Source organism: Erythrolamprus reginae, chromosome 6 (genome assembly GCF_031021105.1).
Source record: "Erythrolamprus reginae isolate rEryReg1 chromosome 6, rEryReg1.hap1, whole genome shotgun sequence".
NCBI classification, from domain to species: Eukaryota; Metazoa; Chordata; class Lepidosauria; order Squamata; family Dipsadidae; genus Erythrolamprus; species Erythrolamprus reginae.
Window position 1 is genome coordinate 5,726,413 of NC_091955.1, and position 13,470 is coordinate 5,739,882.

At 42.8% G+C, this 13,470-nt stretch overlaps 1 protein-coding gene across 1 annotated transcript in view; it reads left to right on the plus strand.

Moving 5' to 3' along the window:
* The window catches only part of LAMB1 (laminin subunit beta 1), an 87,375-nt gene extending 75,409 nt beyond the window's left edge, over positions 1-11,966 (plus strand). Inside the window, exons 27-33 of the mRNA XM_070755150.1 lie at positions 1,271-1,474; positions 2,206-2,350; positions 3,144-3,351; positions 5,589-5,730; positions 7,622-7,798; positions 10,158-10,317; positions 11,571-11,966. Coding sequence (XP_070611251.1) covers positions 1,271-1,474; positions 2,206-2,350; positions 3,144-3,351; positions 5,589-5,730; positions 7,622-7,798; positions 10,158-10,317; positions 11,571-11,704 — 1,170 coding nt within the window. The 3' untranslated portion in view covers positions 11,705-11,966. The remainder of the gene's footprint in view (positions 1-1,270; positions 1,475-2,205; positions 2,351-3,143; positions 3,352-5,588; positions 5,731-7,621; positions 7,799-10,157; positions 10,318-11,570) is intronic.
* The last annotated feature ends 1,504 nt before the right edge of the window (positions 11,967-13,470 follow it).

The window sequence follows — 13,470 nt, forward strand, 5'->3', positions numbered from 1 at the left end:
ACTGCCCCATAAATCCCAGCAGCCGATTAGGTCCTACAGAGTTGGCCTTCTCCAGGTCCCGTCGACCAGACAATGTCGTCTGGCAGGACCCAGGGGAAGAGCCTTCTCTGTAGCGGCCCCGGCCCTCTGGAATCCAAGACATGCCCCACAGAGGCTTCTCCCTGCCTTTTCTGGTTACAGTTTCGGAGCTCGGGTTTGTAAGTGGAAAATGGTTCTTGAGAAGAGGCAAAAAATATCTTGAACACACGGTTCTTACCCAGAAAAGTTCATAAGTAGAGGCATTTGTAGGTAGAGGTACCACTGTATTATTAGTAGCAGTAGTAGTAGTATTAGCGTTTCATGACCATTCCATCTCTTCTTCATCATTGATGTGAGGTGCTAGAGAGTCTGAAGGCCCTGGCTGAACCTCTGGCACTGAATTCTCACCAGCCTCCTCCCTATCTGTTCTGCTGATGTGTTTCAACTGCCCGTAATTACAGGGTAATTAGTCCAGGAAGACACACACCACACTATAAAAGGAAAACCCAAAAGTTTTTATAAACAGAAAAACAGAAACAGCTCCCTTTTTAAATGTCAAAGGGATTTTCTGGTAGACACAAGATACAGGTTAAATGCAATCCAATTGCTCACCCAATAACTGGGAAATTGAGTCCAATTCTAAAGTCTAGAGAGTCCACACACAATCTTGAACAGCACAAAAACCACAATCGTGATGAAACAATGAATCAGATAAACTGCCATGAGGCTAAAACACCAGGTTGCACTTTTATCTGTAGCACTAATTACAGCAGCCCCACCCAACCACAGGTGGCCTCATTTTCTCTTGTAATAATCCTTCAGTTGTTGTCTCCTATGCATCACTCTACGCATGTGTGGATGTGTCATTAATTCTTGCTCAGAATCCAAGGATGATACAGATGATTGATCTCCTCCTTGGCTGTCTGCCAAACTCCCCTCTTCCCTGTCACTCACGCTTCCTTCGTCAGAGGAGGTTTTGTCGGCAGATTCCATCAGGAGCAAAACAGGCCTGCAGCATATGGATGTTTCCCCCACATCCATGTGCACTTGGGGCAGGAGCTGGGTCAGAGCTAACCACAACACTATCCGACTCAGGTGCCAGCTGCACAGGCCTCTGGTACATCACATTGGCCTCTTCTCAGGTGGGATTCGTCACCACCCACTCGGGCTGCTGGCGGGCCACAATACTTGGCAATTCTATGTTTGGAAAGTGATAACCGTTGATTTTTTAAAAACGTCTTTTCCACTACAGATGTGTGGGACTCCCCTGGGGACTTCCTGTGCCGATTCCCCCTGTGGTGGGTTGAGCTGTAAAACCGAAGATGGGCTCCTAAAATGCGGAGGTCCCGAGTGCGAAGGCCTAGTGACGGTGGCCCACACCGCCTGGGAAAAAGCCATCGATTTTGACCGAGACATCTTGGGTGCTCTGGCGGAAGTTGAACAGCTCTCCAAAATGGTAAATTGTTTAAGTGCAACAGAATAACAGAGTTGGGAGGGACTTTGTGGTTCATCTAATGCAGTGTTCCTCAATTATTTTCTGTTACGCCCTCCTCCCCAAGGAAGAAGTAAACATTTCACGCCCCCCTCCCTCCCAAACTCTCACATGCATCCAACATCCCCTCACAAGATTTTGCTTCCTTGCAAAACCACGCTGGGATGCGTGAGCACATGCAAACTAACTAAACCTCCATGTGCAGCGCACTAGTAGCAACGGTAATAGGAATCCGCCCCTGGAGCAGAGGTGTCAAACTCAAGGTCTGCAGGCCACATCTGGGCTGCGATGTGGTCAGAGCCAGCCTGGAAAATGTAATAGGCCAGTTTGCGTCGCTTAGGCCCATTCTACCCAATGCAAAGAGGAAACATGCCAGTAGTTTGGGGAGTGGCGTCAATCTGGGCACGCCCACACAGTTAGCCACATCCACCACACCTACTGTCAGCCACACCCACCCGCCATCAGTCACACCAACCCAGCCCCCTGAGGTCAACCACATCCCTGATGAGACCTCAGTTGAGTTTGACGCTCCTGTTCTACAGTCTCAACATCATTCGGTTGAGAATTGTCAGGGAATTCTTAAAAATCGCCCTCAGAGCTTCAGAATCCTTTCAGGTGTCTCTGTCGGTATTTATTTTCAACGAGAGACAGAATTTGTTAGCCATGGTAAATACAGGCCTGTTTATCTCACGTAGGTTTCTGAGGCCAAGGAAAGGGCCGACGAGGCCAAGCAGAACGCCCAAGACATACTGCGGAAGACCAACAGCACCAAGGAGCTGGTGAACAGGAGCAACAAGGACCTCAGGAATCTGATTCATCAGATCAGAGATTTTTTAATGAGTGAGTATTAGTGTTCCCTCGATTTTCGCGGGTTCGAACTTCGCGGAAAGTCTATACCACGGTTTTTCAAAAATATTAATTTAAAAAATACTTCGCGGTTTTTCCCCCTATACCACGGGTTTTTCTGCCCAATGACGTCATATGTCATCGCCAAACATTGGTCCACCTTTAATAAATATTTTTTAAAATAAACTTTAATAAATAAACATGGTGAGTAATAATCTAAATGGTTGCTAAGGGAATGGGAAATCGCAATTTAAGTGTTAAGGGAAGGCTTGTGATACTGTTCATAGCCAAAAATAGTGTATTTACTTCCGCATCTCTACTTCGCGGAAATTCGACTTTTGCGGGCGGTCTCGGAATGCATCCCCCGCGAAAAGTGAGGGAACACTGTACTTTCAGATGGTTGAAAGGAGCATGGCCAACAACGCAGCGGTACGGGTTTCCTCTGCGCTCCGCAGGGAATCCCAAATCCCAGCTGCTAGGAGACCTGGAGCCAATTGGAACCAGGTCAGATCTGCCCTGAAGGGCCGATGAAGAAGAGAGTGGAATGGAATGGAATAGAATTAGAATAGAATAGAATAGAATAGAAAATATGAAATGGAATAGAAATGGAATAGAATGGAACGGAACAGAACAGAACAGAATAGAATAGAATAATGGAATGGAATGGAATCAGGAATAAGACAAAGAATAGGAAGAGGAAGGGATCTGTTCCTGAAACACCCACAGCTTCTGAGGAGCATGGATTCCATTTGTGTCACTCAGTGGTTTCCATTCCTCGTCCTAACAGAAGATGGGGCTGATCTGGATAGCATTGAAGCCGTCGCTAACGATGTTCTCAAGCTGGAGATGCCCAGCACACCAGAGCAGCTGCAAACCCTGGCAGATAACATCCGTGAACGTGTCGAAAGTCTATCTGATGTGGAGACCGTCCTTCAGCAGAGCGCTGGAGATATCGCCAGGGCGAAGACCTTGTTAGATGAAGCTAAGAAAGCCAGGTATGAAAAAAACGCCTTCTTTTTTTCCGCCAGTAGACCTTTTTTTTTGCAGAAATGTAAGAAATTGTGTGTGTTTTTGTAAAAAGTTATTTTTACTATTTTTTAAACCCATGCACCTTCAATTATTGAAATTGTTTTTTGATGGATGACATTAAACTAGGAAGAGGTAGATCTCCCTGGTGCAGACAGATAGATCAATTGACTGAAATTCTTAAAGATACTCAACAATTTGTAGTACAAGTAGTCCTCAACCTATGGTCACAATTGAGCTCAACACTTGCGTTGCTAAGCGAGGGCATTCGTTAACTGAGTTTTTTGGTCGGCTCCAGAATTGAATGGGGAGCTTTTGTTTAGGACCTTTGTGAGTGTTTAAGGTTGCCAACCTCTGACCTATTCCAAGGGCAGATGTCCTTCACCGAGTTGTAGCCTCTAAAACAATAAAAGCAAGGAGCAAATTGAAACAGTGAGGCATATTCTCTGAAATAGGAAAGTTTTGTGGTTGGCTCGCAACCACGTCCTCTGGCAACGGACTTTGAGCCTGATGAACTGGGCCATCTGGGCACGGTCGGCCTGTGTGGCTGTTGGAGAAGTGAGACAGCGAGCTGGAAGAGGAGGGAGAGTCTGGATATGAGTTTAGTTTAGTTTAATTTAGTTTAATCAGATTTGTATGCCGCCCCTCTCCGCAGACTCGGGGCGGCTCACAGCAATAACAATACAATGTAAAACAAATCTAATATTTAAGTTAATTTAAAAAACACCACAAATTAAAACCAATCATACATACTAGCGTACCATGCATAAATTTTATAAGCCTAGGGGGAGAGAACATGTCAATTCTCCCATGCCTGACGACAGAGGTGGGTTTTAAGGAGCTTACGAAAGGCTAGGAGGGTGGGGGCAACTCTGATATCTGGGGGGAGTTGGTTCCAAAGGGTCAGGGCCGCCAGAGAGAAGGCTCTTCCCCTGGGTCCCGCCAAACAACATTGTTTAGTCGACGGGACCCGGAGAAGGCCAACTCTGTGGGACCTAACTGGTCGCTGGGATTCGTGCGGCAGAAGGTGGTCCCTGGGGTAATCTGGCCCGGTGCCATGAAGGGCTTTATAGGTCATAACCAACACTTTGAATTGTGACCGGAAACTGATCAGCAACCAATGCAGACTGCGGAGTGTTGGTGTGACATGGGCGAATTTGGGAAAGCCCATGATAGCTCTCGCAGCTGCATTCTGCACGATCTGAAGTTTCCGAACACTTTTCAAAGGTAGCCCCATGTAGAGAGCGTTACAGTAGTCGAGCCTCGAGGTGATGAGGGCATGAGTGACTGTGAGCAGTGACCCCCGGTCCAAATAGGGCCGCAACTGGTGCACCAGGCGAACCTGGGCAAACGCCCCCCTCGCCACAGCTGAAAGATGTTTTTCTAATGTGAGCTGTGGATCGAGGAGGACGCCCAAGTTGCGAACCCTCTCTGAGGGGCTTAGTGACTCCCCCCCCCCAGGGTGATGGACAGACAGATGGAATTGTCCTTGGGAGGCAAAACCCACAGCCACTCCGTCTTATCCGGGTTGAGCTTGAGTCTGTTGACACCCATCCAGACCCCAACAGCCTCCAGGCACCGGCACATCACTTCCACTGCTTCGCTGACTGGAGGCACCTACAAAGAGGCCTACACAGGCTATAGAACCCCCAACTGGGGAGTTGCCAAGGTCTGAGGAGGTAGAAGAGGAGATAAGGGACCTGGTCCTGAATGTACGGGTAAGAAGGATGCAGGGGAGGCAGGAGCAGTTAAGGAAGCTCAGAAAGAGGAAGGGAGCACAGCTGAGCATAGTCTACATTCCCAGAGAGTATATAAGGAGGAGGAGTTGGAAGGTGCTCTTTGCAAAAAGCCAACGTCCGTGCCTCCGGAGGAGAAGAGCCTGTGTAGAGTGTTTTTACCTGACAAACCTTGATACAGTACTGGACATTTATAGTTAATTTCTTGTAAGTAGACTTTGGCTCGAGAAGCAACTGTTTGGGAATTTATCTTATCAACTTGGCCCCATGCCTGGATTTTGGCAACTGAAAGACATTGTTTGGCTCGCGTTTGTGCAGTTCAACAAACGTCCTTGTAAATAGACCCTTGTTCATTTCAAAACCTTTGTGTTTGAGCTTTCATTTGGGGCTAATTCCTGGCCAGCTGCAAGACAGAACAGAACCAATCCTTGCTTTAAAAGAATCTAACGCTGTTGATGTCCCTTGGTCAGCAAAAGTGCAACGGATGTGAAAGTCACGGCGGATATGGTCCGAGAGGCACTAGAAGAAGCGGGAAGAGCCCAAACTACCGCTGAAGACGCCATCAAACTAGCCGAGAAAGATATTGAAGGAACACAAGGCTTGCTCGCCTCTGTAAGTTGAGTTCTTGCTACATTATTTAGAAATGGGGAGCTAAGGTCATTGTAGGAGTGTATTGCTGCTACTTCAGTAGCGGAAATTTACCGCCACTCGCCGAACCAGCAGGGTTTTTTTGCAAGTCACAGTGACCCGAGGATGGGTTTGGGAGTGTGAACCGCTGGTCATCACCGTTCGTTCGGACCAGTTCTTTTGAACCCTTAGCGGAAATTTACCGCCTCTCGCTGAACTGGTAGCGATGACTGGCGGTCCATGCTCCCAAATTGGTTCTCCAGTCAGCCACAGCTTGCCAAAAAAAAAAACCCTCTGCACATACAACAAATGTTGTGCAGTGACAATAAAGGTTTGAAATTTGAAACATAGGCAGAAGTTGAATTCTTGCAGGACCGCCTTCTGCCGTATGAATCCCAGTGACCAATTAAATCCCACAGAGTCAGCCTTCTCCAGGTCCCGTCAACCAGACAATGTCATTTGGCGGGGTCAAGGGGAAGAGCCTTCTCTGTGGGGGCCCCGGCCCTCTGGAATCAGCTCCCCCCAGAGATTCGCGCTGCCCCCACCCTGCTCGCCTTTTGCAAGAGTCTCAAGACTCACTTATGTTGCCAGGCTTGGGGTAATTAGATCTAGAGCCGCTGGCCAATAAATGTGATGTATGGCTGTGATTGAATTTGTTTGATTGATTATAATATATTGGGTTTTTTAGCTTATGTGTTTTTAATTAATTAGATTTGTGTTTGTATTCACTGTTTTATATTATATCCTGTGAGCAGCCCCGAGTCTTCGGAGAGGGGCGGCATACAAATCTAAATAATGATAATGATAATAACGATAACAACAAAACAACAATTGTTATTACTATTATTGTTATTGTTGTTATTGTTGTTGTTGTTTTTGTTGTTGTTATGGTAAATGATTTAGCTTTACTAGATAAATGGTCAAAGCAATGGAAACTGCAGTTTAATGTTTCCAAATGTAAAATAATGCACTTGGGGAAAAGGAATCCTCAATCTGAGTATTGCATTGGCAGTTCTGTGTTAGCAAAAACTTCAGAAGAGAAGGATTTAGGGGTAGTGATTTCTGACAGTCTCAAAATGGGTGAGCAGTGTGGTCGGGCAGTAGGAAAAGCAAGTAGGATGCTTGGCTACATAGCTAGAGGTATAAGCAGGTACAAGCAGGAAGGTGTAAGAGGTACAAGCAGGAAGAGGGAGATTGTGATCCCCTTATATAGAGCACTGGTGAGACCACATTTGGAATACTGTGTTCAGTTCTGGAGACCTCACCTACAAAAAGATATTGACAAAATTGAACGGGTCCAAAGACGGGCTACAAGAATGGTGGAAGGTCTTAAGCATAAAACGTATCAGGAAAGACTTCATGAACTCAATCTGTATAGTCTGGAGGACAGAAGAAAAAGGGGGGACATGATCGAAACATTTAAATATGTTAAAGGGTTAAATAAGGTCCAGGAGGGAAGTGTTTTTAATAGGAAAGTGAACACAAGAACAAGAGGACACAATCTGAAATTAGTTGGGGGAAAGATCAAAAGCAACGTGAGAAAATATTATTTCACTGAAAGAGTGGTAGATCCTTGGAACAAACTTCCAGCAGACGTGGTTGGTAAATCCACAGTAACTGAATTTAAACATGCCTGGGATAGACATATATCCATTGTAAGATAAAATACAGGAAATAGTATAAGGGCAGACTAGATGGACCAGGAGGTCTTTTTCTGCCGTCAGTCTTCTATGTTTCTTATCGTTGTTATTGTTATTAACCTTATTAATACAAATATTAATTAAGTTTAATGTTAGTTAGAAAACACAACATTTTGAGAAGAAATTCATGCGTTTTCTCTCTCTCTCTCTCTCTCCCTTCATCTCTTCGGTGCTAGATTGCATCTGAAACCGGCTCAGTGGAAGATCGTTTGGAGAATGCCACTTTGCGCATTGCCGAATTAGAGAAGAACGTGGAAACGCTTAGACTGAAGGCTGCTACCAACGCAGAAGATGTCAAAGCCGCGGAAGGAAATATCGCCGCGGTGAATCAAATGACCACCGACGTTCAAAAGGTAGGCATTGAAATCTCACGGGGTTTGAGGGTTTCCGACATCCTGAGCTGCTCTTACGTTCTTCTGAAAGATTCTGCTTATCCTACACCAGCTATGGCCCGCGGGCCACATGCAGCCCACTGAGGCCATTTATCCGGCCCGCGAGTGAGTGACAGGAGCACATCTAATTTTCCATGAATAAAATGCGGCATTTTGTAAGTAACTAATATCAATCATCAAAAAAGTTGCAAAGGTTTTTTTTTCTAATTTTGTCATCCCGTTACATTCATTTTCTTCTAATTAAATTCTCTCCTCAAAAAAGTGCAACACCAATTATATTTCTAACTTATTAACCTGTTCTGTCTGGGTTCCCCCAGACCTCAACACCAACTGGAAAAAACAGCCAGACACTCTGGTAAAAGCCAAAAGTATTTTATAACTGGAAAAAATAAGCACAGAGGAAAACCTGTTCTTCCCAACAGACAGGATATAATACGGTACAGCAGGGTCCTGATGTCCAGTCAATACAGCAAGCTTCTTGCTGGCACCCCCCCCCCCAAGGTTTCAATAGTCAAAGGCACAAACCAGGATTCCAAGACACCAAAGTTCACAGTCAGGTCCCACGACTCTCAAAGATAAAACTCCACAAGCCAGGAAGGGTGGGTCTGCCTTTTAGCCTTTCCCAAGAGCACCACACCCAAACCCAGCTGCTGCCACTTTAGTGCTGAAAGTATTTAGCCAATTGACTCCGTCTCTGATTAGCTCTTCGTTGTCGCAGATCAATTATGGCTTGTGCACTTTCCTCTAAGGAATCCAGGCTGCTTGCTGAGGAGAGCTCCCCCTGGTGGGACTCTGGCTGTCCTCCCTCTTCTTCAGCCTGGGATTCCTCCTCGTCTGTCTGCACCTCCTGTTCCTCAGCCTCTCCCTCTGAGCTGGAAACCGACAGAAGGTCAGCCGTTCCCGGAGGGGCCTCAGACGGAACCACAACATTAACCATTATGACAAAGTGCTTCCTTCTTTCTTTATACATTTTTCTATAAGCCAAGAAAACCTTGTATAGCCAATCAGATGCTAACAAAAGAAAATTAAAAACAAAACATCAACATATATGAATTTCAGACTTCTTCCCCCCCCCCTCTAAATAGTACATTCCCATTTTGTTTTTTACTTTAAAATAAGGTATGTGCAGTGTGCATAGGGATTTGTTCATAGGGTTTTTTTATAGTCCGGCCCTCCAACAGTCCGAGGGACAGTGAATTGGCCCCCTGTGTAAAAAGTTTGGGGACCCCTGTCCTACACGAAGCTCTTCCAAGTTCAAAAAGGCTCAGGCGGAGGATTTGAATAACGCGGAACCGAGGCCCGAGGTCGAAAGGTGGCAGAAGAAGGATGAAAGAAGCATTGTGGCACCACAACACGAGTTTCCCACCCACCCACTTACAGCTCCTTGGGGTGTGTGGTGTGAGATTACGTGCCGTTGCCAATAGAATAGAAAATTAGAATAGAATAGAAAATTAGAATAGAATAGAATGGAAAGGAAAATTAGAATAGAATAGAATAGTTTCTCTGCATGCAATGAAATAGAATAGAATAGAATAGAACACAATAGAATAATACACGAATAATAAGAGAAAGAATAGAATAGAACAGAATAGAATATAGAACAGAATAGAACAGAACAGGATAGAATAGAATAGAAAATTAGAATAGAATATAGAACAGAATAGAATAGAATAGAAAAGAAAATTAGAATAGAATAGACTAGAATGGAACGGAAAATTAGAATAGAATAGAGTAGTTTCTGTGCATGCAATGAAATAGAATAGAATAGAATAGAACACAATAGAATAATACACGAATAATAAGAGATAGAATAGAATAGAATATAGAACATAATAGAATAGACTAGAATAGAATAGAAAATTGGAATAGAATAGACTAGAATGGAACGGAAAATTAGAATAGAATAGACTAGAATGGAACGGAAAATTAGAATAGAATAGACTAGAATGGAACGGAAAATTAGAATAGAATAGAATAGTTTCTGTGCATGTAATGAAATAGAACACAATAGAATAATACATGAACAATAAGAAAGAATAGAACACAACACAACAGAATGGAATAGAATAGAGTAGAATAGAAAATTAGAATAGAATAGAATAGTTTCTGTGCATGCAATGAAATAGAATAGAATAGAAGACAATAGAATAATACATGAATAATAAGAGAAAGAATAGAATAGAACAGAACAGAATAGAATAGAAAATTAGAATAGAATGGAATAGAATAGAATAGAATGGAATGGAATGGGCCTTGGGGATCTTCTAGTCCAACCCCCAACCTAGGCAGGAAACCTTTTTTTCTCTCTCTCTCACTATAGATCCTAGACGACAGCGTGAACGAGAAATACAAAACGGTAGAAAGCTTAATTGCCAAGAAAACAGGGGAGTCCGCGAGCGCCAGAAAGAAAGCGGAGGAGCTGCAAAACGAAGCGAAGGTTTTGTTAGAGCAAGCGAACAGCAAACTGAAGCTTCTCAAAGGTATTGCACTGGGTGGGAAGGTGTTGCCGTTTTCTTGCTTTCTTCCTTTAAAAAAAAAGACTTTTTAATTATAGGAGAGTCCTCTTTCTCTCCCTTCTGGCATTTTGGGCAATGCAAAACATCCATCATGAAAGGGAGCTGGGAGGTTTTTGTCCTCTCTCTCTCTAATGAAGCCAAAACATTGGGAGAAAAGATTTAATTTGCATGCTTGAAAAAGCTTTTTTTTTTTTTTTTTAGTTTTTAAATTTTTATTAAAGAATACACCATACAAAAAAGCAAATACAAATATGTACACGTTTTAAAAAAAATTAGAGAGATACCTCGCTCTCTCTTTCTTTCCTTGTTATGTTTTATAAATAAATCTATGTTTTTATAAACAACATAATATTATAATATATTATATTATAAACAATATAATATAATAACAATATAATAAGGGGTTTTCCGTATCGGTATTTTTCATGCTCTCCTGAATTAGCTCTAGATTTCTTAAGAAATAAAAAGAATACAAATATGGGAAACATATACGTTTCAATTCAAGAATTATAACAAAAGGATGTCACAAAAAATAATAAAATAAGAAATAAAATATAGATTAATTTTAAAAAATTAAAAAATTTAAAAGGAAAAAAAAAGCAGAAAAAACTCCCTTTTTAAATGGCAAAGGGATTTTCTGGTACACACAAGGCACAGGTTAAATGCAGTCCAATTTCTCACCCAGTAACTGGGAAATTGAGTCCAAATTCCAAAGTCCAGAAAGTCCACATACAGTCTTAGAACAGGGAAATAGCAAAACCACGATCTTGACGAAACAATGAATCAGATAAACTTCCACGAGGCTAAACCAGCACTCTGCTCTTTTTATCTGTAGCACTAATTACAGCAGCCCCACCCAACCACAGGTGGCCTCACTTATCTCCTGTAATAATCCTTCAGTTGTTCTCTCCTATGCATCACTCTACGCATGTGTGGGTCTGTCATAAGTTCTTGTTCAGAATCCAGGGATGATAAGGAAGATTGATCTCCTCCTGGGCTGTCTGCCAAACTCCCCTCTTCCCTATCACTTACACTTCCTTGGTCAGAGGAGCCTTCGTCGGGAGATTCTATCAGGAGCAAAACAGGCCTGTGGCATGTGGATGTTTCCCCCACATCCACCTCCACATTCCTTGGGGGAGGAGCTGGGCCAGAGCTAACCACAACACCATCCCACACGTGACCCTGCTAAAATGTTCCTTCTTCTCTCCATCTTGCAGAATTGGAAGACACATACGAAAAAAATCAAAAAATCCTGGAAGACAAAGCTAAACAAGTCATGGAGCTGGAAGACACCGTCAGGGGCCTGTTGCAAGCCATTAGTCAAAAGGTTGTGATTTATAGCACCTGTTAGAAATCGGAAGAAGAAACAAAGCAGGGAACGGGAACCAAAGAGAATATATTTCCTTTGAAGATAGGTCTTCAACGGATAAACGGAACCTATCGTAATCCAACCCGACACCAGCGTTTTTCTCGTTTTGTAAAATAAAACACTTACTTTGTAACCAAGTATATATGCCTCATTGAACCCTAGTTAGCTTCATTCCAATGTTATTTTTATTATTCCAGAGAGTCATTAACCCTTTTGATTCTGCTAATAAAATCCAAGCATCAAACACGGGGGTTTTCACCACTTTAATTTTTGATTCGAGGATGCCCAACCTTTCGATAAAAGAATAATCCAGCACATAAGTGAAACCATCTCATGTCCATCTCATGTCTATGACCATGGTGGAGACTTCGATTCCTGCCCGTTGCATAAACCAGTGTTTCCCAACCTTGGCAACTTGAAGATATTTGGACTTCAACTCCCAGAATTCCCCAGCCAGCATTTGCTGGCTGGGGAATTCTGGGAGTTGAAGTCCAAATATCTTCAAGTTGCCAAGGTTGGGAAACACTGGCATAAGCTGTTAAAATCCCTGAACTGTGACTGTAGTTAAATTACCGGAGACATATCATTGGCGGAGATCTATGACTCTATCAGGCTTGCATCCCAAGACTCCTTATCTCCTGCTAATTAGAGAAACAGCCAGCATGAAATTCCTTGCATTTTATTGCAGAAATTGTTTTACCAATAGACTTTGCCTACGGGTACTTTTGAAAGAGCCTGTGTGGGTCTTTCTTTCTGATAATTGATCCAGCTGGACAGAAAAAATGGTATCCAACCTCGACTGATTTTTAAACCCATGATTCTAAAAAAAAAAAGTACTCATTATTCTTAAATATATTGGTTTAGAACGTAGAATGAGTTGGAAGCGGCTTTGGTGGTCTTCTAGTTCAACCCCCTGCTCGAGCAGGAGACTTTACCATTTCAGATAAATGAGGGTTGGACTAGACAACCTCCAAGGTCCCTTTCAACTCTTATTATTGTGTTCTAAACCAATATATTTAAAAATGACTATACTTTCAGACCAGTGGTTGTCCGGTTTCTCCTTGAAAACCTCCACAACGTCTGGTGGCAAGCTGTTCCACTTGATGAATTGTCCTCATTTTTTAAGAAGTTTCTCCTAATTCCAGGTTTCATCTCTCCTTGGTTAGTTTCCATCCATCATTTCTTGTCTTGCCTTTTGGTTCTTTGGAAAATAGTTTGAGCACTCTCCTCTGTGTGTCAGCCCCACAAATATTAGTCCTTTTCAATAAAGTAGACATAATAATAATAATAATAATAATAATAATAATAATAATAATAATAATAATTATTATTATTATTATTATTATTATTATTATTATTATTATTACAGTAGTACCTCTAGATACGAGCTGCTCCACATGCAAGTATTCCAAGTTACGAGCCGTGACTCGAGCGAAATTTCTGTTCAGCAACCGAGCTCAAATTCGGGATACGAGCCGAGCTTCCACTAGGTGGCGCAAGAATCTCCTTGCTTCCGGTTATCTCGGCGCGAAAAACAAAGTCTAAAGGCATTCGTTCGAGATGCGAGTTGATCGACATACGAGCTCGGGTCTGGAACGAATTAGACTCGTATGTCGAGGTACCACTGTATTATTATTATTATTATTATTATTATTATTATTATTATTATTATTATTATTATTATTATTATTATATTTGTATGCCACCCCTCTCCGAAGACTCAGGGCAGGATATATACGCAAATCCTG